The following is a 23634-nucleotide window of genomic DNA, read 5'->3' as shown; positions in this document are numbered from 1 at the left end:
GCAGATTAAAGCTATTTGAGTACCATTGCTGGATAAGAGTGGTGCATGCATTTTGAGAGATGAAGGGTAGGTGACAGGCACTGACTGGAAGCTTTACTCTGCTCAGCACCAGCTGCAAAGGCAAAGGAGAGCAGAGGTTCAGGGATCTGCAAGACCACGTGAGCTGCCCATTAGACATGCTGGTTTCAGTGGTAGCAGTCAGAAATATATTATTCATGTCTTCTGTGTAATCTGCTTGCATGTCTAATGTCTGATACAACAGCATGTGTCAGGCCGCTGCAGATGAATGAATAGCAGCATTTGGTCACTTTGCTTTGGTTGTATTAACTCTCAGCACCATTAATTCTCCACCCTCGGCCTGGTCGAGCACAAGGACCTGCAGGCCTGGGCAGGTTCCCTGTCTATGGACAAGGCTTGCCATACGTTGTACAAACAACCCTGCTGCAGGGCCAATGAGTGGAAATAAGCTTTATTAGGAAGGAAAACATAATTTTTATTGTTCCAAAAGAATAGTCAGTGGTGAAAGTGCCAACAGTGTGATAACGTATACATACAAGTTTGTGACCCATGCAAACGGACATGGTGACAAGCTGTGCCAAGGGTATGGGGGACTTTAGCCAAAGAGCTGCAGATGTGCCTCACACAGCAGCAAATACCCTTTCTTTTCAGTGTGCTGGCCAGCTGGATGTGGAGCACTGTGGCAGCAGGTTGGTGCTTAGTCACAAGGATTTTGGGTCTTGCCAATGCTTTTTTTTCAAAGGCAGATGAAGCTGAGTGACAGGGGAGGGGGCCGGGGTGGGCTGCAGCTCCTGGAGCCCACGATGGCTGGCACAGGACCAGGCGCAGAGCGCCTCACTGGTGAATAGCGAGGAGGAAGAAGAGGTGCAGTGATCACTGTTCAGAGGCACTTGCTACAGCCATGTTTGCCTGCGTGTTTTTCCATCAGATGCTGCTACATCTCCACGTCCATTTCTGTGGCCTGCTCTGGCCAAGCCAGGCTGCACTCAGCTGTCACAAGGCCTTCTCCAGTCCCATCGCAGAGCAAACTGATCCCCTTCTTCACCAATCCCTTGCTATGGTGCCCTCTTCCTAGTCTCAGCCCTCTTGTATCTCCTCTTTACCATTTCCTTTCCTTGTCTCAGGTATGCTGCCAGCTCCTGAACCACAGTCCACTTTGAGGTGGGGTCTGTGATCTGTCAGATGCTTCCTCCTTAGCTCTTTCCATCTGCCTCAAGCTGCAGCCTGCTGGCCCAAGGTCGATGCTGCTGTTCCTCAGGGGCTGACTGTGCCAGCATCTCCCCTGTGAAGCAAGAGAAGAAACAAGCTGCTGTTCATTGCTTGGTTTCCACAGTAACAAAGATTTTTTTTGTTTCCTTCAAAAACACCTCCCCACTCCAGTTTGGAGTTCCTATCTCCACTACTTCTTACACGTTTCTGAGGACCCCAGAGATGGTAGGTCTACCCCTAGTTACCCTCAAGCTCTTTTGTGTGCTGATGCATGAAAGCAGGTTCCTAGGGCTGAGGGTACACACCTTTGCTGACTGCTGCTGTGCCGCAATCTATCTTTTACAAGGGGCGCTGCATGGGGCCAGTTACCTAATTAACTGCTCCTGTGTGTTTGGGAGGGTTCACGCTGATGAAGCCCAATTAGGGATCACATTACCGGTTCTGCAGGTGGTGTCCTCCCTCCTTTTTTTGGATGATGCAACAAAGAAACTGCACATTGACAAAGCCTAAAGGAATTTAGCAAGAGCCTTGCTGTGGTGGTTCCCAGAAAGGTGCCTCCTTGCTATCCTGCAGAGCTGGAAAAACATGTACCCATGCACTAGGACTAGGGGGAAGGAAGTCTTGCCTCACAGTTTGAGAAGCCTTAGTGAGCATTTCATTATCCCACTTTACATCTTCAGCTCATGGCTTGTTGAATCCATAAAACTGTCTTGCCCTCAGGCTCTGACATTTCACGGAGGTGAAAAAGGATCCACGGGTCTGTGCTTTGTAATTTAGGCTTTGCATAAATAATTTCATTGTAGTCTGCTACACTGACTTCAGAAGGCTCAAGAAGGCTCAAAACCAGAACTGAATTCATCAGGCTTGAGGCATACACTTTCTGTAGCTGATGGCACATGGAGGAGAGACGTGACTAGCATCATGGTTGGCCACCCTAGGCACTGCAGCTAGAAAGTCCATCAATAGCTGGGTGACCCAACAGCAGCTTTTGTCATGAGACGTAAACAGGGCACAAACTCGCATGCTTGGCTCCCACAGCTCTGCTCTGCCACTCCCCATTGCTGCTACGTGACTCACAGGCAGCTCAAAACCTTCCCTGATAAAAGTTGTGCAGAAACAAAAAGAAATACAGCAAACAAGAAGTAATAGAATAATTTTAAAAAATCAAACAAACAAACAAAAAAACCCCAACCTTTAGAAGAGCCAATATAAAAATTCCCTAACTTTTATTAACCAAAAGGGACAGCATGGTGGGATAAAAACTGGCACCGGTTTTCTATGTGAATCGCTGCATTTCCAGCACAACATGTCCTCCTGAACGAAGCTTGCAAGGCTCAGTCCTCATCAAATGCCTTTGTTGGAGCTGAGTGTATGGTCCTTAAGGACGAAGAGCTGTGCTTGGAGGGTGGCCAGGTAAACAACAGGGGAAAGGGCAGCCACAGTCCTCGGCATGCTGACCAGGAGAAAAACTGGGGAGAAAGTGGCATATTTCGCCAACTGCACTCTCAGTTATTTAGCCTGCAGCTGTAGCTGGGGAGAGGGAGAGCAGTATGTAGGGTGAATGCAAGCTCACATCCACTTCAGGTAACTCATTTTCTCATTACTGAGAAATGTAATGCACACGCTGACAGTGCCCTGCAGGCAAATATAGCACTGGTTTCAGGTCTTCCTGCTGGGTCTGGCAGTAGGAATTAGGGTCTTGGTTTGGTGTCTGTCCCCTGGATTGCTAGTACATGCAGGGTAGGGCTCACCACTTGCCATCTTCTCAGCCCCCCTTAGCCTATGGCTCTGCAGGTGCCTTGTGCCAAAACTCTGTCCGTTTCCTGGCACTGTGGAAAGCTGACCATAGAGTGGCTGTCTGCAGCCAGCTTGTCAGCATCTCATTGTGGCACAGCTTGGCTCCCTTACATGGCCACTCCAAGCCCAGAAGCTGCGAAGGTCAAGGGAAAACCCTGCTTCGCTTCCAGTCCTGGGCAGGGGTGACAGGTAAAATGAGTGAGGTAGGTTGGGACTGCAAGGGCCTGGGTGTGCAGAGAGGTGACAGCTGGTCAGCAGCTGCAGCACGGCTGAGGCCAGCACGGCAGCGGGGAGGCAGCTCAAGGCTGAGAGCAGACCAGTGTGACCAGCGCAAATGAAAGCGCAGCTGCAGTGGAGCTTACTCTGACAGGAGCTGCAGCTCTGGATGCGCTGCAGTCCAGCCACAGTCCCAGGAAGGATGGGTACCGCTGGGGCCAAGAGATGTAGGGTCCGGCTGCCACTGCCCCATGCAGCTTTGACAATGCTGGCACACATCTTCAGGCTGCTTCTCCCCCCTCCTCCCTGTGGTCTTTCTTCATGGCAAGTTCTCATCCCATTCATCTCCAAAGCAGGGCTTTTTGTCCCATGTGCTGATTATTTTTTTCCCAGCCTGGCCCCTTCTCCAGCAACAGCTGAAGTTGCAAGAGAGGAAAGCAGGGTCTTGCAGGCCAGCAGCAAACTTGCATTTGTCATCCCTGCAATGCCACCGTTGGCTAGAGTTGCTTCAAAATTTAGGCTCTGCTGACCTCTAGGGGACTGCTACAAACCCAAAAGCATAAAGGCTTCAAAGCATGCTTAGAACCCTTCACACGCTCTTAAGGACCCCTGTGGTGAGTATAATATAGCTGACACCCACTTCTGGGCCCTTTAGCACTACCAGAGGCTGTAAATAAAAACCTGGCTCCAACACTGCCTCTTCCATCGCACCATTATAGCAGCAATAACTTAAGAAAAGTGTACAAGCACAAAAATGTACCTTACAAGGTAAGGCTGTTGTGGAGAGGTATCACCTGCTATCAGACTGCCCCACATAATCGCTGCTTTTATTTCAGTGTGGAGAAGTACTTGGGAACTTGAGAGCTTGTGGCTTTCAGCCTCTCATGTATCAGTCTGTCTAATAAAAGGTATAAAAACCTTGTATTGGTGTCACAACTACAGCACTACTCAGTCAAAAGCATGGATGCATACACCTAGGCAGTGGAAATACAGTTAAATGTGCTTTTTTATGGCATTTCATCACTCACTAAACAAGTGGTTGAAGCAAGAACCTCGTCACAGAGAAGAAAGAACACGAAGACTTAGGTAAAGCAAGCATAAAATCTGATGTATTCTTTAAAACAGCACATGGGAGCTGCTGAGAGAGGTGACTGCATTTCCCAGATGACTCCACTTGAGGACAGCTGTGGCAGGAGACAAAGCATTAGGCAGCAGCCTACAGAGGCAACACAAACTGCACATCTCTAATGGATCTGTTCTCCTTGATACAAAGCCAAAACCTATCATAGCCCTGGAATATCCCCATTTCTTGACTTGGGGAAGCTGTGACATAACTCTGGAGAGCTGGAGTGTGGCCAGACCCAGACTAGGACAAAAGCTATGCACATGGCAGTGTCCCCAGTTGCAGCCACCTTGTGTGAGAGCTCCCCACCACAGCAGAGCAGCTCGTTGTCCCTGGGCTGAGGTCCTTATTAGCAGAGACCTGCTATCTAAACTGTCTTTAAGTTCACTCGACCTTCTGACACAGGAAGAAGTCCATCCAGCAGCCCTGAGTGGGCAGTGGGCTCCAAGTAGCTGAACACATGCTGGGACCATCACCTCTTCCACAAGAGCAGCTGTATCTGTAGCCAGAGCCCAACTGTTACAGTGGCTTCCACGTTATGCAAAGGTCTCTCAAGAGGTTGTGGGGTTTGTGTTGCTGGGACCATGCACCAACACGAGGGAGTCGGTCCTGGCAGGCAGTCCACCAGCTGCAGTAATAGACTCCAGACAGCCCTTAGGGCTTTGGACACACCACAGGGCACTTAATTGGCGTGATCCTACTCACTGCTCACGCCATGGAAAGTGCCAAAAATACAAGGCAAGTGCTAAGTTAAAGCACTTGCTCTTCCACGGGCTGGAAGATGTTCTTCAACCCACAGATGGGGAGGCTCATGACAAAAGGTAACGACTGACAGCATTCCTTCAACTAAATCAGAGTGAGAAGATGTCAAAGCATCAATTATAAGTGCAGTGTTTAAAGAGACGAGACAAATGAGTTGAACCGAACCACCAATTTTCATTTCAGCATCGTTACATGTCTCTTAATTAGAACAGATGTCTCTCTAATCTGTGCAAAACAGAAGAGGACCTGGGAGGTCTGAAATACTGGCTTCTCCACAAATATTACCACCAATCCCATCTTCTGACAGCAAATCCACCGCCTCAGACTGTGCCAAACCAAACCACCTGGCGGTTCTGGGTCCTGTCCTGCAAAGCAGGGTTTACTCTGCAGTGCCCAAAGATCAGATGAAATAATTTTCTCCTCCTTACACCTGCAAACACTGTGTTTATCCCACCACACACCAACATTGCCCAGGAAATGCAAGCCTGTCATTCCTTTTGCCACATGCATTGTAGCTATGCTTTAGCCCCTCAAAATCCCCGTTTAGTTGATTTTTCTCACAGAGAAGACTCCATCAGTCATCAGAGTTTGGCAAGCTCTTTAATGGCAAGCTCATGGTGTAATGACACTGCTGGATTTGATGCCTTGGTGGTGGGAGAGGAAGGAGGATCAGAAGAAAGGCAGGGCTCCGCTGAAGGCTTACACCTTTTAAAGCATCGAACAAAAGGGCAACATCTTTTGGTGACCCATTTCACAGCTCTGTAGTCCCAAAGACAGAGAGATCTTCCAGCCAGAAAAATGGTGGAAAGCACACCAAAGACAGCCTTTGCATGGCGTGGTGCAACATGATTTCTGCTTGACATGTTGAGGTCTGACTGGTCCCTGCATTAGTAAAGGAAAACTTGACAACAAAAAAATTTGCACTGACTGAAATCCAGAGCTGACATTTCTCCCACCACCCCCAAAGATGAAAGCAGACTTCCTTTACATACAGTGTTACCACAGATCTTTGCCTACATGAGCAACAGCATGTCAGTACAGAAAGGGAATTTCAAAGTTCAATGTATTTTACATTAAATCAGTGAGTTTTACTGTAGTCAGCATTTACTACTTCAAAGAAGTTTTTTTTCAGCAAACGAACACACTTTTTGTTAATCTGTATATTTATTTATGACCAAGCTCGTACTGACAGTGCAGTGCTACATGGCATTGTAAAAACTGGGGTTTGCAATAATGCAGATGCACCTTTAGGAGTTGTTTTTCTTTAAAAAAAAAAAAATCAGCGATGAGAAAAAAGTCAAACAGAGAATGTAAATGATAATTTGGCTCACTGAACGGGTGATAGTCGGTAAGAGCTTTCCTTTGTACATCTGCCACAGACATCAGATAACAACAAGTAAGTCTCAGAAGTCCTATCAAAACCTGAGGTGACAGGGTCTGCCCTAAGAGTCCCTCTTATTAGAGGTAAGGACCAAATTTAAGGAATCTATTTTAGCATCTCCCTTGGAAGTGACGTCCCTGAGCCCTCAGCTCTGTGGCAACTCTGCAGGGACCACCTCAAGACCAGCTTGCAATAGGGTTTAAGAGCTGCTGCCCTGAGTCACTCCTGCCTGGCTGTCATGCGAAGGCTTCCCAGCTGCAGAGACCGGCTGCCAGGGAGGTCCTGCCAGAAATGAAGAGATAAAACAAAGCACTTCCCTCTGCTCAGTGATTCACAGAAAGGGGCATCCAGCTAGAGCCCCTGAAGGGATCCTCCCCAATTTCTCATGTCCTGTGGCCAGCCCAAAACCAGCCAACACTGAGAAAGAGACCTGCAGTCTCAACCAGGCTCTCCAGCGATGAACAAACAGAGAGGTCTTTTTCTGGATGCCCAGCCTTGAAAGCCTCAATGGATCATGATTTTCAGAGAATGGATTATTTAGCTAAGCATTTCTCCCTGTGAAACCATCTTGGGTTTGGCACCTAAAATGACTGCTCTTATGTATAACCCCTGTGCAGCATAGACCACTCACAAGTACTCGAGGGATAACAGGCCTCCCATGCCACCTCATCCCCTTGTGAGAAGGTGCTGCCTGTGCAGAAAGGACAGCGTGGCTCAGTAACACACACTGCACTCAACTGCGGCTCTCACTGATGCACCTGGCTGCAAGCTGCGGGAGATGTGTTTCTCTCCCCCTTCCTCTGCTTCCCCTCTTCTGGGAGTGGGAATTTCTGACACCAGTGGTAAGGATGAACCTGAGGGAAGGATGGACACAGGGTAAGGATGGATAAAGTGGTAACCTCACCTCCTGCCACAGCTAAAGCTGACTGTGAGTAAACTAACCAAGGGTTAGCGCTGTGTCCCAGTGAAAGATCAGGAAACATGTTGAAAGAGGCTGGGAATATACCTTGTATGGCAGCTTTCCAAAGCAATGTCCACCATGTTATGGCCATCACTTTTACTGTCACAGTCTCAGTCCTCCTGCAGAGAGGGACAGGGCAGTTACCTGCAAAGCAATGTTGCCTGTTGTCCCCAGCCACCGTCTGGCACAGCACCCTCACACGGGACATGGGCACCAAGATGCAGCAGCTAACGTGCAGGTCACTGCCGCTGGAAAACTAACTGGCTATTCCCACCCAAAGTGGTATTCCCACAAGCATGCCACTTTCAAAGACACAGCACTATGCACAGAGGGAAACTGCCTAGAAAACAGCTCAGAGCTGGGCAGAAGATGGAGCTGAAGTCTGGTAGGGTTCAGGTTGTCATGCTCAGGGGTGCGCTATTTTCCACGTTTCTGCGAGGAAACAGTCTGCCTATTTTTTCTCCCATGAGCAAATCCTTTTAAGAGATATTACTGCACACCTAATAAAGCAGCTTCCTGCTCCCTGACTGCTGCTCCTACCTACTCACACAGTATCATAAATAATAATGTTGTAGAAGAGAGGAGAGGGCTTTTTAGTTTGCCTTTTCTTCATTGCTTCCTCTCTCAACCATCTCAATGCATTCATCTGGCAAGACACTAACAGAAAAATAAGCTCAAGGCCCTGGTAATGTCCAGAGCAGCTTTTTTATAAACTACATAGGTTCAATAAGCAGATACTTCGCAAGATGGTTTGGGCTGTCTCAGGAATCCCAGCACCTCTCCAAAAGGGGCCTTTCTCACTTTTGCCCCTGCTGCCCAAACCAGTTGTTACATTTCTGAAATCTGCTCTTCCCTCTGGCATCCCATGTATTTCTCATCCCCCAGCAGCACTCTGCTCACTGCACTTGTGCAACTCATATTCTGAAGCACCAGTTCTGCAAGAGGCTCTGCTCTGGTAAATTTGTATTTGGCTAGAGCATGAAGTACCTATGAGAGAAGGCTGAGGAAAAAGGGAGAATCTTCTGTGTCCTTTCACTAATGGTTTGCTTTGAGGATAGGCAATGATGATGCATACTTTTCACCTACAGATCTAAAAGCACTTTGTACACTGGTAGGAAAATACTACTGATGTTCCCTTTGACAAAAGGCTTAAGGTGTCACTCGCAAGGGAGTTACCCTGCTCCCACTGAATTTCATGGAGGCCTGGATGCATAACTGGAGGCCTGCCTTGAATTCCCAGCCACTATGATCCACCTGAAGCTCAGGGCAAGGCAGTGTCAGGAGCTCTGAACCCATGTCTTTTCACCAAAGTCCCTAGGCTTGCAAGCATTTATGCATATGTTCGCAAATCCTGTGTCTCAATCTAGCAGCCTAGCCACTGGGTCATGCTACTTGTGGTTACTTATTGAATGGCTACTAACCTCAGTATGTGGTGAGAGTGAGGGAAAAATAAAATACAAATAAAATATAAAAATACACTGTAATACAACTAAACCAGTTCCGCATCTCTTGCATCGTTTGGTAAGTATGGAATAAGTAAATGCTAATACAGATATGTATTTGGTCAAAGTAAGTGATCAATATTTTTTGGTAAAATATATTCTATATTAATGCTCATTCACATCTAATACACATGTAAATTAAATTTTCTACATATAAAATTCCAGTTTATTCTCGGTGCTGCCTGTCTATGCTTCAGTTTAGCAGCAAGGCTCAACACATTCGGCTCCCAGCAAAGTGAGAAGGGACAAGAGCGCTCAGCACTCTCCAGGACCAAGCCTCGCATATCCCCTGGAGTGCTCAGTCCTGCAGGTCCCCTTTGAACAAAATTTCGCTGGCTTCAGTGAGAATTGTGCAGGGGTGAATGCTGCAGGAGGGCCCCCCGCCTGTCCAGCACTTGCAGTCTGGTGTGGAAGTCACCCAAATGGCATATGGCATTCCAAAAAAAAGAGTGAATTAGTGAATACAGAAAATAATATATCTACATAATTTACAGCATTATGTTTGCTTGCAACCATATTAATGCTCAACCGTTCATTAATAATTCAATCAGTATGCAGGGAAAGGTAGCATACTGCAGTACATACTACAACCTCCCGTATGCAATTACAAGCACTGGATCTTACAGTCTTTCCTCGTTTCACAAATTCCTGCCTATTTCACTGCCACTCCAGAGCCCACTTCTCCATTGAGCCTGGTGGAATCAATCCTTCACAGCTCTCAGGCTGGTTCAGATTGCACCTGCACCTGTGCCACAGGCCCCTAACACCGTGCAAGGGGTGCAAGCTGCCTTTGGCTGTGGGTCCTCAGCTACCACCCACGTTCGCCTGCACCCTCCCCTCCGCTGTACAGCCACACGCTGAACCAGATGGTGGGACTGATCTGGCTGGAAAACTGCCTGTCTGTAAAAAGGCAGAGTTATTTCCCAGCCACAGGTCACAACGCAGCCGTGCCATGGGCTTGTGCAGGTGTGTGTTTGAGTGCATGCACGTGAGTGTCACTGCCAGCCACCTGCACCTAAGCAAAATAGGTACAAGTGGCTAGCAAACCTGAACAGGACTTTGCCTCCACCTTGTGCTACTGTAAATTATGTCTTGCATTACGTTACAGCGGAGGAAAGTCAGCCCCAAAAGATCTACCTGTATGAGCTGCAACCAAAGGATTGGATGCTATGAAGAGAAAGGTTCTCCAAAAGCAAGGTTCTGTTTTAAGGTTATGGCATTTGTTTTAGCTGGAGAATAAAGAAACAACTTAGGGACTTAAAGCAGGGATGGAAACCACTGGTCTTTCACTTTATTTTAGTAAGCAAAAAGCCTATTGCTGCTGTACAGTGTTATACAATGAACTGCCACGGTTCTCACGTCACTAGTCCATAGAAAATGTGCTGCGACTACCATGTTTATGCCTGCATGCTGAAAGAATGTACAAAGTTTCATTAAGCTCTGTTTCTCTTCCACTTTTTTTTGATTTTCTTAAATTTTGACTTTTACAGTGTTGCAGACACTTCTGTGCATACTCCAGTACCACACACCGTCCCGGTTATGGAAGGTCTTTGCCCCAGATTGGAAAATCAAGTGCGATGATGCATCTCTCAAGCCATCATCAGAAAAGTAAACCACCAAGAAAACTTGATCTCTTAAGTAACCTTGAAAAAAAAATCTTTAAAAAAAATCTATTGAAAAGGAGACATCACCAACAACAGGGTGTTTCTAGGAGTTGTCCAAGCATTTTTTCTTTGCTCAATTTTTGTTTCTATAAAGCTAATTCTGTATAAAAGGGCTTTTGAAGCATGTGACCTTCATTTCATGATTTTTAAAAAACTGGAAAGAAGGAGTAAATTTAGAAACATTTTGCTCAATTGTGGAAAAGAGTTGTATTACAACAGAATCCCCTTCTTGTATTTTCAGTACAAAAAGCAAGTAAATAGAGACCCCGCATCTTCACAGTCTGACACTAATCTGAGTCACTTAAATCTATGCAAAATAAGTATAAAATATGAGGGGTTGTCTTCTCCTTTATATCAAGACACGACCAAACCCCTCTGGGGAGCAAGTCCCCAGCTAAGTAAAACCTCACTAGTTTTTATATCAGCCAAAGTAGTAGTATTTTAGTTCCCCTCCAAAGAGGTGTAAATGTCCAGACTAGCTCAAAGGCCCAGGGATAGGAACAGGTCCAGCATAATTTTAAGAGCCAGGTGCTGGTTTACACCCTTATGGCTTCAAAGTTAAGTTGCACTTCAATTCATGATGCCACAAGGTTTGAGTAGTAATTTAGCAGTCTATTAAAAACAGCGAAGCTTAAAGTTGGTGTCATGCAGAAGTGGGATAGGCCATGGCTATTTTTTAATTGATTTGTACAAAAGCAGCATTCAGCTTTTGATCAAATGTTGTCAGAGAATCAAATGGTGTTGGAGTACCAGGGCTGGTTATAACATGTACTGCTGATAGTAATTACACCCAGTTATTAATCCAGCACTTGTAATCTCAGGTGTCAGTAAAACAACATAAATATGTCTGACACGAATACTCCCCTGGATTTCCCACTTCCCATTATTTTTGTTAAGCCTTCATGTGCACTTCTGCAGTACCGACCACTGTTAAACTAGTGTTTTTCAGGAGAAATCTCTCCAAGTTTGGTACTTTGTCAAAAAAAACATAGCTGTTGAACTAAAAAGAAAAGCACAGGTCACGTTTGCTCTCTGCGCTGGTTTCTTCGGAAAGGTCACTGGTGAGGACTCGGCACTCTCACCACACGCCTCCTACATTCTCAGTACTCTACATTCATGTCAGCGAACGCTACTCTCGAACACAAATCAAAGAGACAAGTCAGTGACAAAACTACCTCTAGACTGATAATGGCAGAATGCTACCAAGACAACTCCATAGAAAACCCACTGAAGCAGGAGCAAAATTCAGGTCACTTCTTAGCAAAGCTCATCACAGATTATTATTATTAATAATTTTTTTTAAAACCCTTTTGTAAAACTTTTATCCTAAGAGCCAGATATCCCCATGTGATGTGCTCATTCGAACAGGTTAATGTGGGACCACCTGACCCCACCTGGTACCAAAGGCTTCCGAATTTTTTTAGCTTCTCAGAGAATCACTGCTGACTGACACCCATCTGTTGGTGATCGGCTTCTGGTTCCTCTTCTTCAACATCTGCGTTATATTCTTCAAATGCATCATCATCAACATCTGGAAGCCCGAGTAACTACAAAGAAGAGAAAATACTGTGTAATAGAGAATTACCCACTCATGCAGTTTCGCTGCAAATCTTCCAGGTGCCACTCCTGAAAACCACAAACCCTGGAACGCAGGGTAATGTTCTCCACTCTCCTTCTCTCCTTCCTGTGACAGAGAAAGATTTGAAAATGCATCCTCACACCAAATTGAGTGCTCAGAGACTGGAAGATAAATAAAACCATAGCAAAGCACTTGCAAAAAGCTTCACCTTCTTCCCCGAGGTCGTATCACGAATTGTTGAGTGTTTAGACTTGGCAGTGGTTTAACTTCACAAACAACCACAATAATACTGTAGCAGTAGTTATCTCTGTTTATGATTATGTTTGGCAACCCTATAAAATCCAGAGAAGAAATCATCCTCATGCAGAGCTGGCTAGTATGGAGTAGGCAAGGAGTCCCTAGAAACCTTAAGATCCCACCATGCTAAGTGCTTCTCTTGAACCCTTCACTGCATCACACCAGACAAAGTCTTGCACACTGGGTGAAGCCCTCACAGTGAGAAATACTGTGTATTCAACCCAAAATTGTCTGAGTCCCTTTCAATTTTTGAAAATTAGATTTGGGCTTGTGAAGAACTGCCAGCCCATCTTCCCTGGACAATGTCTGAATGCCTCCACCTGATGGCTCCTATCACTGAAAGAGCACTTGCTTGCTACAGAAAAAGGAGCGAACAACGACGTCTGAACTCTTCCCTCTTCTCCAAAAGGCTGCCAAGCCAACAGAAGTCAGGAAGACAGGTAAACCAAGTAACAGTCAAAATAATGCATCTGTTGTGGAAATCTCATATTAGAATCCTACACTAGCAGCTATTAATAGCCATAAAGCAAAATCCTGTGCCAGGCATTATTGGGAATACCATGTATTTAGCTTGCCAGGGCTGGAAGAGCAGCACAGCTGTATGTAACACCCTGTTTGGAGAGTGATGCAGCTGTTAGCTCTTAGAAGAGGCAAAGCCCAGAAAAATCGGGAGGAGGGTAACACTTGCTAGTTGGTTATGAACAGAAGGCTGTGACAAGGCAGATTTTTAGGGACCTAAACCCATTTAGTCCGTGATCAACATTCAAAATTATTCACAAACACAATGCACAGCCTCTAGGTCCAACGAAGTTCTGCTACTGGGAGAAAAACAGTGGTTTAGTTGCAGGGTTTCTTCGGCAGTGAAGTTGCAAGAGAATTTGCTGACTAAACCCCCTCCTTCACATTTTAAAAATACTTACAAGAGACCCCAAGCTGAAAAAGTTCTTGTATTCTGAGCAGAAAAAGTAAATATTCCTATGCATATATATTTTTCAAAACAAATGCTTAAGTGAACATGAAACTACTTGGTTTGTCTTCAGGATGCAGGGGTTTTGTTTCATGTTGAAGCTAAAACTAAAATACTCAGTTTTTAAAATGCAAAAGCAAAGCCCCTAGACTTTCTTATCCACCAGTATTATTTTCACTAAACTGATTTGGTGTATTCAAATTAAATGTGAGTGTTGTACTGCTCCCTCTATATCAGCCAGCAAGAAAGAGCTTTGATCACTTTCTTTTTGCCCAGGTCTGGTTATAATTCCTCCTTGATTTGCAGAGAAATGAGCCATGTGAGTCTTCATTTTATGGCACACAGTAAGCCTTTCCCATGCAAAATTAGCGCAGAAAACGCAACATACATCACAAGAACCGCAAAGATGCACACAATCCCAAAGGATGGAGAGCACGTCCTCCTTTTCACACATCCCCTCTCCCTTCACCCTCGGGAAACCCAGCTCTCCTCTCCCTAAGCACAGCGTAAATCACCGTGATGCTGCAGACGTTAGCGGTTTTATGGAGTGTAAAGAAGGATGAGCATGGGACAGGATGGGACACTCCTCCACGAGACAGTTTTGCTCTCTCATGGACACTTTAGGATCTTCCAAGGCATGAAGGACCTCAGCCACACAGGTCCTGCTTTTAAGGGTCGCATCTCAATGCCTTCCCCAGGACTACAGTCCCTCACCGCTGTTAACCCCATACATCTCTCTGGACTGCATGACAAATCAGCCAACATCTTGACCCCAAGGAGAGAGGATCGGGGTCCGAAGTGCAAGGAGCTCTACAATCATTGGGCCAAAGCAGAAGGACAGAGTATAAAAGATGAGGACAAAATAAGATGATGGAAGTGGCCTCAGCTGATCCTAGATCGACTCCCACTTTGTCTTATTTCAAACACACTAGTTTCTGCTTCTAATCTGCTTCATATATTAAAATATCAGCTATGTGGCAGACTGGAAAGGACTTTAATGGAGAGTGAAAACAAAGAGAAAAGAGGAAAAACAGTAAAGGGGTGTAGAAAGAGAGAGCTGATCCATCAGCCAAACAGCTGAGGGGAACAAAACTGCCAGGTGGGGACATGTGGAGAGAAAGAGGACAGAAGGGGGTGAGGAGGGAGGGAGGGAGGGAAACAACCAGTGGCAGCACTGCCCAAACTACACCTATTTATTCCTACTGGCCAAAGTACCCATCTGGAGGTAAAGGAGAGGTCACTGGGATGTGTATGAATTCAATGAATATGGGATAAATAGCTTTTAGACTGCAGACTCCCCAGTTTGGATGTAGGCTTTTTAGGCTGAAGGTGAGCAAAATGAGGGAGCCCTGGAATTTGCTGCTGAACTGCACGACTCATGTTTTGGTTCTCTGTGAACTCTGCCACTTGGTGTGATGTCCCTCAGGCATTTTTTTTAAATTTGTCTTTTTTTCTTTGTCTTTGTCTTTCAAAGTGCCCTGATTTAATACAAATAATCTAGTAGTTTTTAAGTCACAAAAGCAGAGTGACATTGCCTCCTACCAAAAGCTAACGTACAAGCACACTGAAAAATAAACCAAGTACAAGACTGAACTTCAATGGTTCACATGATGCTATGCTACAGATAACACAGTTCAATTGAATCCTGATGTGAAGGGCAGTCTCCAGGCAGATGTCCTTACAAGTACCAGCATGGACACCTCTAGCACCAGAGAGAGAAGGACATCAGAGAAGCTGGGAGGCTCTGAGGCAAATAATGGTATTTCAGCCCAGTGCTATTGATGCTTCATGTACTTGCATGGTGTCTGGCACTTTTGGATGCCCCCTGAGTAAGTGATAAGGCAAATCATAGAGTTTTGTGGAAACTGACCCAGGAAAGCAGCAATGGGCAGAGACCACACGCCCAACTCCACCTTAAGCAAACAAACAGCTTGACCTTTTCTAGAGGAGGATTTAGAGATCCTGCTCTTTAGCTGTCAAGGGTTAACCAACACTTTAAAAATCTCATCTTAATAAATATCCTGCCCTGACACTGTGTTTATGCTCATAAAACAAAGGAGAGAGATGCTTGAGAGCAGCAAGGGCTGATGAGTAGCCCCCAGACCACTCTCATTGCCTCCTGTGCCCAGGGAAGAGTGGTGAGCAGAGGGAAATCTCTCTCACCAACAGAGATGCCAACTGCTGGGCATCTCTGCTCTCACTGCCTCCAAAACACAGGGCCCAGTGGTGGCCGCAGCCAGTCCCTTCCCAGGTCACAGCCCCAGGGTAAGCCTGCACAGACAGGGCTGAACTGTTATCACAAACATGCAGAGATGAGTTACTGGGCAAAGATTGGGCTAGGAGCCCTTAGTTAAGGGAGGGCAGGTGCTTGTGCCATGCAGAGGGGCATGGAGAGCTGCAGATGCTCTGCCAGTGTCTCCTCCTAAACATTTCCCTTTGAAGGACCCCAACAAAGACTTTCAAAACTGTCTAATAATCTTGGGTGTCCAGCTGCAAATACTGAAGCAGGAAGGATTTTCAAAAGGCACTTACCAAGCACACGCTAAAAACCTGGCCTCTCCTCAGCGTCTCCATCTTGACTAGCCAGGACCGTCAGACACTTCAGAAGAGTCTGACCTTCAGCAGCAGTTTTTCCTAAACTGCCATTTTTCAAACTGAAATTTGACAGACTGGTTTCTGAGAGCAGACTTGGTGGACAAAAAAATGCCCTGCAAATGCAGTTACCTCCAAGATGACAGCAAAATAGTCTGATTAGCAACACAAGTCCAGCAGAGAAAGGATGGGGGAGAGCATGAAGGAACGCCAAGGAAATAATTTCCCAGTACTGATGAAAAGTGGGTTTGTTCTGGCAAAGGCCTGACAGTGCAAAGTAATTGTTTCTGTACATCTACTGTAACACCCTTCACTTTTAAAAATCTATCCTACTGTATGTGTGCTATTTTTAATAATTACAATAAGGGAAAAATGTCAACACATTCCTTATTAGACTTACCTACACACAACCATACCTCAAATGATAAACCTTGTTTTGTTACAGTGATGCAAATCTCTCAATACCAGGTCAAAGAAGAATCTGAAAAACTTAATCTTTGTGATATCTCCAAGAGAAAATGAAGAGGTACTTGATTACAGTCTGCAAGAGGTCTCTAACAGTCGAGGATACTGGTTTTGAGCAGACAAAAGCATAATGAAAGTCAACAGCTATGAAGCAAAGCTAGAAAAATTTAAATTGTAAGTAAAAGATTTCTTCATAGGAGCATAACTAATGATGAGAAGAAAAAGTGCCCAGTAGTGCTGTATTCTTTAAGACACCTGAAGACTTTACATCAAGACTGGGTGTCTTCGTAAAAGACACGCTCCAACTCAACCACAATTTATGTGCTCAGTCATGGGAATCATGGCATGAAATGTGATGTATTAACGAAGGGCCCAGACTATATGAGCATAATAGTTTCCCTTGACTTGAACCTTTTTACTCTGAAGAGTAACTTAACTTGGTTTGACTGAAGCCAATTTCTCAGTAACTGAAGCTATGCTGAAATATATGTGATTTAAATTAAATCAGTGATCTGTACCAATTTAATTAAGTCTTTTTGAAGTCCTCTTTAGTTAAACCAATGGCAGTTTCTCCTCAAAGACACAGCTTTTTCTGAGCAGGAGAAAACAGCTATGAAGATCCAAGAGCCAAATATTTTTCTGGGAAACATATTTATATTTTTGTATGTTTTCACAATTACAAGCAGCTGTACTGACGGATCAGATTTCCAGTCCTTTCTAAGAAAAGTGTGCATCTGTTCTATTTATTTCCAGTCTCTCAAAGGATTCTTTAAAATGATGCTCTTTTATGTCACCAGCTGTGGTGGTCTGTGGCAAGGCAATGCAAGGGTGTAACACAGGGAAGGCCACTGTTTTCATACCGGCGCTCCAGGCCCTCCCTTTTGCTCTAAATACTTGGGATACATTTGCAGTCTTCTCAATTAGTCAGACAGAAAAAGAGAGGAGGGAAAAAGGTCTACATTTTCAGCTGAGTATAAAAATGGCCATTGGTCAGCTTTCCCATGGACATTGCGGGAGCATGAGTCTGGCAACAAACCTCCCCTCTGCTTTGCACCAGCCCCTTACTCAGGCCCAGGCACTAACAGGAGAGGCTGCAGAAAGGGAGGATTTGGCAAAAATGAAGGACAATGGCCAGCCTAGATCACCTCACTCTGATGAAACCCAGGCTTTGACCCAAATCTTAAACAAGGACAGAGAAAGTTGAGTAGCAGCAAAACAGAAAATTACAACACGTCCTCTCCCCACAAAAGCCAGCTTCTGCTCCAACTTCTTCTCAAGAAGAGAACAAACCGGCATTTGCACACGCCAAGTGGCAACCACCCTAACAGCAAAATCTGAACCACCTGGGGGAAAAAAAAAGCCAACCCTAAAATAAAACAAACCATTCTGAGAAGAAACCCTATTTCCAGGTTTCCAAAAGTTTACTCTTACTACTCAGATACTTGCAAAACTCCCCAATTCCAGTGCCAGGAAATAACTCTGCCACAAAGTCCTGCGGCGCTAACTCTCATCCTGTTCCTCAGAGTCAGCACTGCATCAGCAGGACAGGAGCCCTTGTGCAGCTGGAGAGCCAGTGCCACCGGCTGCCACACCAGTTGGCCTCCCACCCCAGGCAGGAATCTCATCCTCTTAAACACAGAGATGGAAATAAAAAGGCAGCTGGCTTCTAAAAAAACAATTTTCAGTTGCCTGACAGTAGTTTATGTGCTAACACCCCTGCGCTCAGGCAGCTGACTGGATATGTAAGTCCCTGCAGAAGAAAAACCACCTTGCTCCATACAGTGCTTTCCTATTAAAAGTCACAGGTAACTGTCAATGCTTAGAAGTAAAAAAGAGGCACTTACGGGTCTGAAGGACTTGAAGACTTTTTCCAATATTTCATGGAGTGTCTTTTTCCCACAGGAGGAGATGTAATCCTGTGCAAGCTGCAGAAAAGGTAAGCAGTCCTCACTTTCGCTCCACACATGCTGAAAGCCAACAGCAACACAAGAAAGAAAAGGCATTAGTAAGAATTCACACTGGCCTTTCCACATGATTTTGTAAGGTGACATGTAAACATCTCCCGGAGTACACCAGGTCTCCTGCAGTTCGGACCTGTGCTAGGAACAGGCAGTGCAGGCTGTTTCAGAAGCCACACTTCTGAGAAGGAACCTTGATTTTATTAACACGATGCATCAGAAAGCAGGGAAATCGATCCAGAAGAAAAAACGCCTTATGACTGCACCAGCAATGAAGGGTACACACGCCTTGCACACATGCATTTTACTAGTAAAGGTGTTTTTGTTTGACATCAGCCAGTCACGCTGGGTCTTCCCTTCTTCTTCATCATCTGCTGCAATGAAGCCCTCAGGAAGAGCTAAAGCATCTCTTTGTCTTCCTGTCATTAGTGCAAGTGTGATGCGACCCTGGAGGTGGAACTTGATGTGCAATTCCCTCGAGGATGCAGAAAAAAAGATGCAAAATATACCTGCAGGTTAGACAGAGAGCCAAGGAGAGACATTTGGGCACTCACAACATCCTGACACTTCATGCCTCCCTCCCTGTTTTCAGGTTTACTTCTCCTAGACCCGAATCATCTCTTCCCAGGCAAGGCACATTTAAACCCATTTGTGATATTCCTCTCATCTTGCTCTTGCTTCAGAAATGTTGGTTCCTCAGCATCAATCTGTGAGGCCTCTCCCAAAACTGATGCTTATTTTGCTGCTATGATTGTTTGAAACAGAGCTGGTGAGTGATGGTGGAAGCACTCAGGCAACAATGCTCCTTGCACACAAGGGCTGCACTCAGCACAAGCTAATGCATACTTGTAAAGATTTTCTTTCTGAAGACTTTGTGCATGGGACAGTCTTAGGCAGTCTGCTAAACAGAGAAGCAAGCGTTAATACTGCAAAACTGGTTTGAGGCTCTTACACCTCTATTTTTGCACAGCAGCTCTTTTCCCCAAAGTGTCGTGCAGCTTTTTACTGTGCTATAAACAGTAGGTTATGCTTAAACAAGGGAAGAGGAGGGTCTCTCTGAAGCTTAACTAACATTCAGGGAAAGAGTAAGAATGACAGAAGTTTCAATCCCTAACACAAGGCTCGCATGTTGCCTTCCTGTTCAGTGGTGAGTACCTGCCAGGGATGCAGTTTTACACTTACCGAAGGAGAACACTACTTAACATCACCTAAGCTGCATCTTTCAGACAAAAACTGTAACTGCCTTCCTATGAGCCTCGCTTGACCTACATTTTCTTTGCTGCTTGTTGCATTTTACAAGCATAAACACAGTGAAATGTTTTGTTATGAAAAGAGCCTTGCCTTGCTGTGTAGGTTCTGCTCTTTCCATAAAATCACAGTCATCTCTTAACCAAGTTCTTTACAGTCTTGCCAACTCTCAAAGGCACATACCACAAGTCTCATGATATTTCATGCCATCTTAGAGTCATGGGCCTTGCAGTTCTATAAATAGACAACCAAATCTCAGTTTCTGTTTACAAAAAAAAAGTCTGCACTTTGTGATTTCTATGGCCTAAAAAGGCAGAAGGCACATGAACTCAAATGAACCCTCTTTAAAACATCAAATGAACACTTTCAAATCACAACATTTTAAGAATAGCCTCAAGATTTTGGAGGTCTGTCTCACAATTTCTTAATACTTGGGGTTACCAATAACCATTCAGTTACTTCTAATCTTTGCATCAAACTTCGGAGCTGGATGTTGCAGCTTGGCAATTCACGGCTCATGCTAAACCTGTTGCAATTGTTTATATATATGAAATGATTATGGCTGCTAACATCCTGATTCTTGTTTAAATTGTGGCTTCTTTTGACTACCAGAGCTGTTATACACAGGAGCTTATAAAAACGAAAATCAGGCCCTGCTCTTTTATAAATAACAGCTAGTTCGTTCCCCAGGGAAAGTTAACCCCATGTGTTTACAGTGTCTTTTCAAGCTGCACCACATTTTAGACTCCACTGTGAATTTGTCAGCAGTAGATGATCTAGCAGGAGGGGAAAACCTAAGTGAGTAACTTGATCACTGAGCCTTTGAAGAGACATTTTTGCACAGCATCGTAAGGCAATAAGTAAGGCTTCCAACAATATCCACATCTGCAGAAGATTTAAAACTTTGGCTGTAGCAACAAACGCGCTGTGAAAGGTCTCACGTGCCATTAGTGCTGGTATCTCATTCAGAAACAGCTTGATTTCATCTTTCCCCCCAAGAAAACTCTACTGTAATAAGACCAGGGTTATAACACCTCTAAGTTCAGCTGCATCCACTGCTCTCTGTGGACGTTCAGTGCTGCACCGCAGCAGTGCGGGAACTGAGTCTCACCACTGACTCATGCATCTCCAGAGGAACATGCAAAAGGAATTTTGGCCCCTCAAAATAAAAACAAAGGTAATTTGAGGATTCGGCTCATGCTTATAAAGTTAGAGCAGTCAAGTGAGGCTGCACATAGAGATGCTTTTAGTGAAAAAACCCCCGAAGCCTGAGGATCTCTGCAGTGGGAGAAGTGGGCTGCTGGCAAACCAGTGGACCATAGTGCTTGGCTGTGGCTGCGCAATTAAAAAAATATTAACCTCATCATCTGAGTATGTGTTTTCCAAGCTTGCCCAGTTTTGCTCATAGCTGCTTTTGTGTCACTACAAAAGCACACAGCCACTAATTTCCACCTCAGCTGACCTAGGATCATGGTTGAATTATTTAGTTCATCTACACGCAGCACATAGCCGAGGCAATTCATAGGGCTGCATCTGGAGGGGTTTGCTTTCCCTCATGCCTTTAGAGGATTCAGCGTTGCTGGATGACAGCCACTTGCTGTACCACCTTTTTCTAACCAGCCCACCTGTTGAACATGGCAGCAAAACTTTTTCTTTGTGGGGGTAACTTGACTTGCAGAAAATACTCAGACTGACTGTATATTTTACAGGAAATCTTACATCAAGGTGGCATCGTATTTTAATTTGCTTTATCAGTTACTTTGAATACCAGCAATAAATAACATGGTGACAAAACAAATGACAGACTATAAGGAATAGCATCGTAATCCTCACCCTCATTGGTTATGCCTATACAAGTCCAATTAATTTTTTGAGAACATCACAAGCCTCAGGAGCTGAATTATACCTACTTCAGCTATCTAAAATGCTGATTCAGAGAGTTTTTAGTGTCCAGCTGGTACTGAAAATGCCAACAGGCATCTAGATGCATCTTCTGCATCCCTAGCATGTTAAAATCTAGCCCAAAGATACCTTTCCAGGAAATTAAATTTGCATGACTGCTGTGATCTGGAATCTCTGATTTTATACAAAATTCAGAGTTGTTCTCCCTCAGATTGCATCTTGGCAACCTTTCCATGTTTTTCTCCTCCTCCCTTTTAAGTTCATCATGCTCATCATTTCCTCCTTACAAGTGGGTTATCATGGACTTCTCTGGCACCTCCTACATAGCTTTTTAAGTTGCATTATTATGAAATGAAGACCTAAAGAAAGAGAACAAGAATACCAGGCACCAGATGCTTATTAAATGTGAGGCTTCTTTATAAGAGTTGCCGGGTGCAAAAAGGCTGTAAAGTGTGCCACTGTGAATTCTGTTTATATTTACTCACTCTCGCACTCCATTGTGTTACTGGAGCCACGCAACAAGGCTCAAGTGCAAATAAGAATCAGTCCCCTGGCTTGTATTAAGTCTCCTTAAAGTAAACTTTAGCCTGTAATTTCACGTAGAAAGGAAACATATCTTCTGGAACATAAAAAAAGAACATGATTGCAGAAACCAAGATAGCCAAAGTGGGAGCAGAAAGGAAGCTCCAACAGTGCACTAGGAGCAGAAAACACTGGTGAATCAGCTCATTAGTGGTTCTTAATCGCATTAAAGAGACACCATCAACAGAAAAATAATGAAGAATGACACCTATCTGCCTGTCTTAAAAGTATTATTACTACAAAAAGTGCTTCAAGTAAATATGCCAAAAAAAAGACAGAAGAAAACACTGCCTCTAGTTTTCCACTGTTTACATTCTCTATTTGACAACAGTTGGCCCTTTTGCTCTGCTTTACTAGTGGCAGCTTTGGGCCGGGAGTCCTTCTCACAGCAACCCTGGAATGAAAGTATTTGCCAAAAAAAGAAAAAAAAAAAAAAAAGAAAAAAAAAAAGGAAAATGTGGTTACAAACCCACAAAAATTGGCCAGTGTTGGAAGCATGGGAATAGGGACTGAATCAGCTTAAGCTTTTTTTTTTATAAAGTTCTCTAGATTTTGTTTTGAAAGAGCAACATATAAAGGAAGAATACAAGTCTAAGAAAAATAACGAGCTTTCTTTGCAATTTCTTATGTTAGCATCCAATCACAGCTTCAGCCTAGTCCTGCATTAGATTCATACACAACCCTGGTTAAGAGGCCAGCCGGCACGGCCCTTTCTGGGCACAGACATCTCTAGAAGGGAACACGCCTCGAGGTTTGACAGGCACCCGATGGGAGACGGGTGTGCAGGGCTAGTCCCTCCCGTGGACTGGGAGAATACACAACCAGAGATGCTCCACTGCCACAGCTGGGACTGCAGCTGAAGGTCTTGTGTATCCCTGGACAGATGCATAACTGAACTCCAGATAACTTCTTTCATAATTCAGCACGTCCACCTGCCCGACACAACAAATAAACGTCCTGCTCCCTGAGGTCTGCGGTCTTGGAGAAGTCACTTGGCTGCTCTTTGTTTCCATGAACCCGTCTGTCGAAGGGGTTCATACTGCACTTACCTGTTGGGAAGGGAATTAATGAACATTTGTCAAGCAGGTCGAGGGATGAAAGTTGCTCCAGGAAGGGACGAACCTGCAACATTCCTACAGTAATGTACTGTGCTAGGAGCTATTTTTTAAAAGAATAAAATAAAATCCTTTCATTACAGTTAGCTGGAGCTTTGCAGGCTACAAACCCCGTGGCGAGGTGCTGCTGTTCGGTTACTCTTCTTGCACTTCTGCTCACCACCGGGAGGGTTTGGGGGAGGGGTACAACCCATACCCCTACACCCTCCCCCCGCGTCCCAAAGCCAGGGACCTTTTACCGGCGCCCTTTCTGCACAAACTTGCCGCTGAACTCGGCGAGGGGCGGGGGGGGGACG

General features: G+C 44.9%; 1 protein-coding gene across 2 annotated transcripts; it reads right to left on the bottom strand.

Moving 5' to 3' along the window:
- On the bottom strand, nt 1-22613 carry MTURN (maturin, neural progenitor differentiation regulator homolog). Of its 2 annotated transcripts, none has more exons than XM_026841998.1 (3): nt 18378-22613; nt 12028-12180; nt 1-1300 (listed from the first exon to the last, which is right to left on the bottom strand). In XM_026841998.1, exons 1-2 carry the CDS (start codon nt 18582-18584, stop codon nt 12070-12072), a joined length of 318 nt encoding a protein of 105 aa, XP_026697799.1. In that variant the 5' UTR covers nt 18585-22613; the 3' UTR covers nt 1-1300; nt 12028-12069. The 2 variants fall into 2 exon arrangements, with proteins under 2 accessions (XP_026697799.1, XP_026697800.1); XM_026841999.1 differs by lacking the exon at nt 1-1300 and adding an exon at nt 5711-9371.
- Nucleotides 22614-23634: the final 1021 nt, after the last annotated feature.

The sequence above is a fragment of the Athene cunicularia genome (genome assembly GCF_003259725.1).
Source record: "Athene cunicularia isolate RWA chromosome 2 unlocalized genomic scaffold, athCun1 chr2_part1, whole genome shotgun sequence".
Taxonomy (NCBI): Eukaryota; Metazoa; Chordata; class Aves; order Strigiformes; family Strigidae; genus Athene; species Athene cunicularia.
Note: the sequence above shows the minus strand (reverse complement) of the source record. Positions and strands in the feature narration are given on the sequence as shown.

Coding starts and splice junctions, on each gene's coding strand:
- MTURN (XM_026841998.1), bottom strand. CDS start 18,584: ATGTCACCTTACAAAATCATGTGGAAAGGCCAGTGTGAATTCTTACTA. Junction 12,181..18,377: donor TCTTCAAGTCCTTCAGACCC/GTAAGTGCCTCT, acceptor TCTTCTTTGTAG/TTACTCGGGCTTCCAGATGT.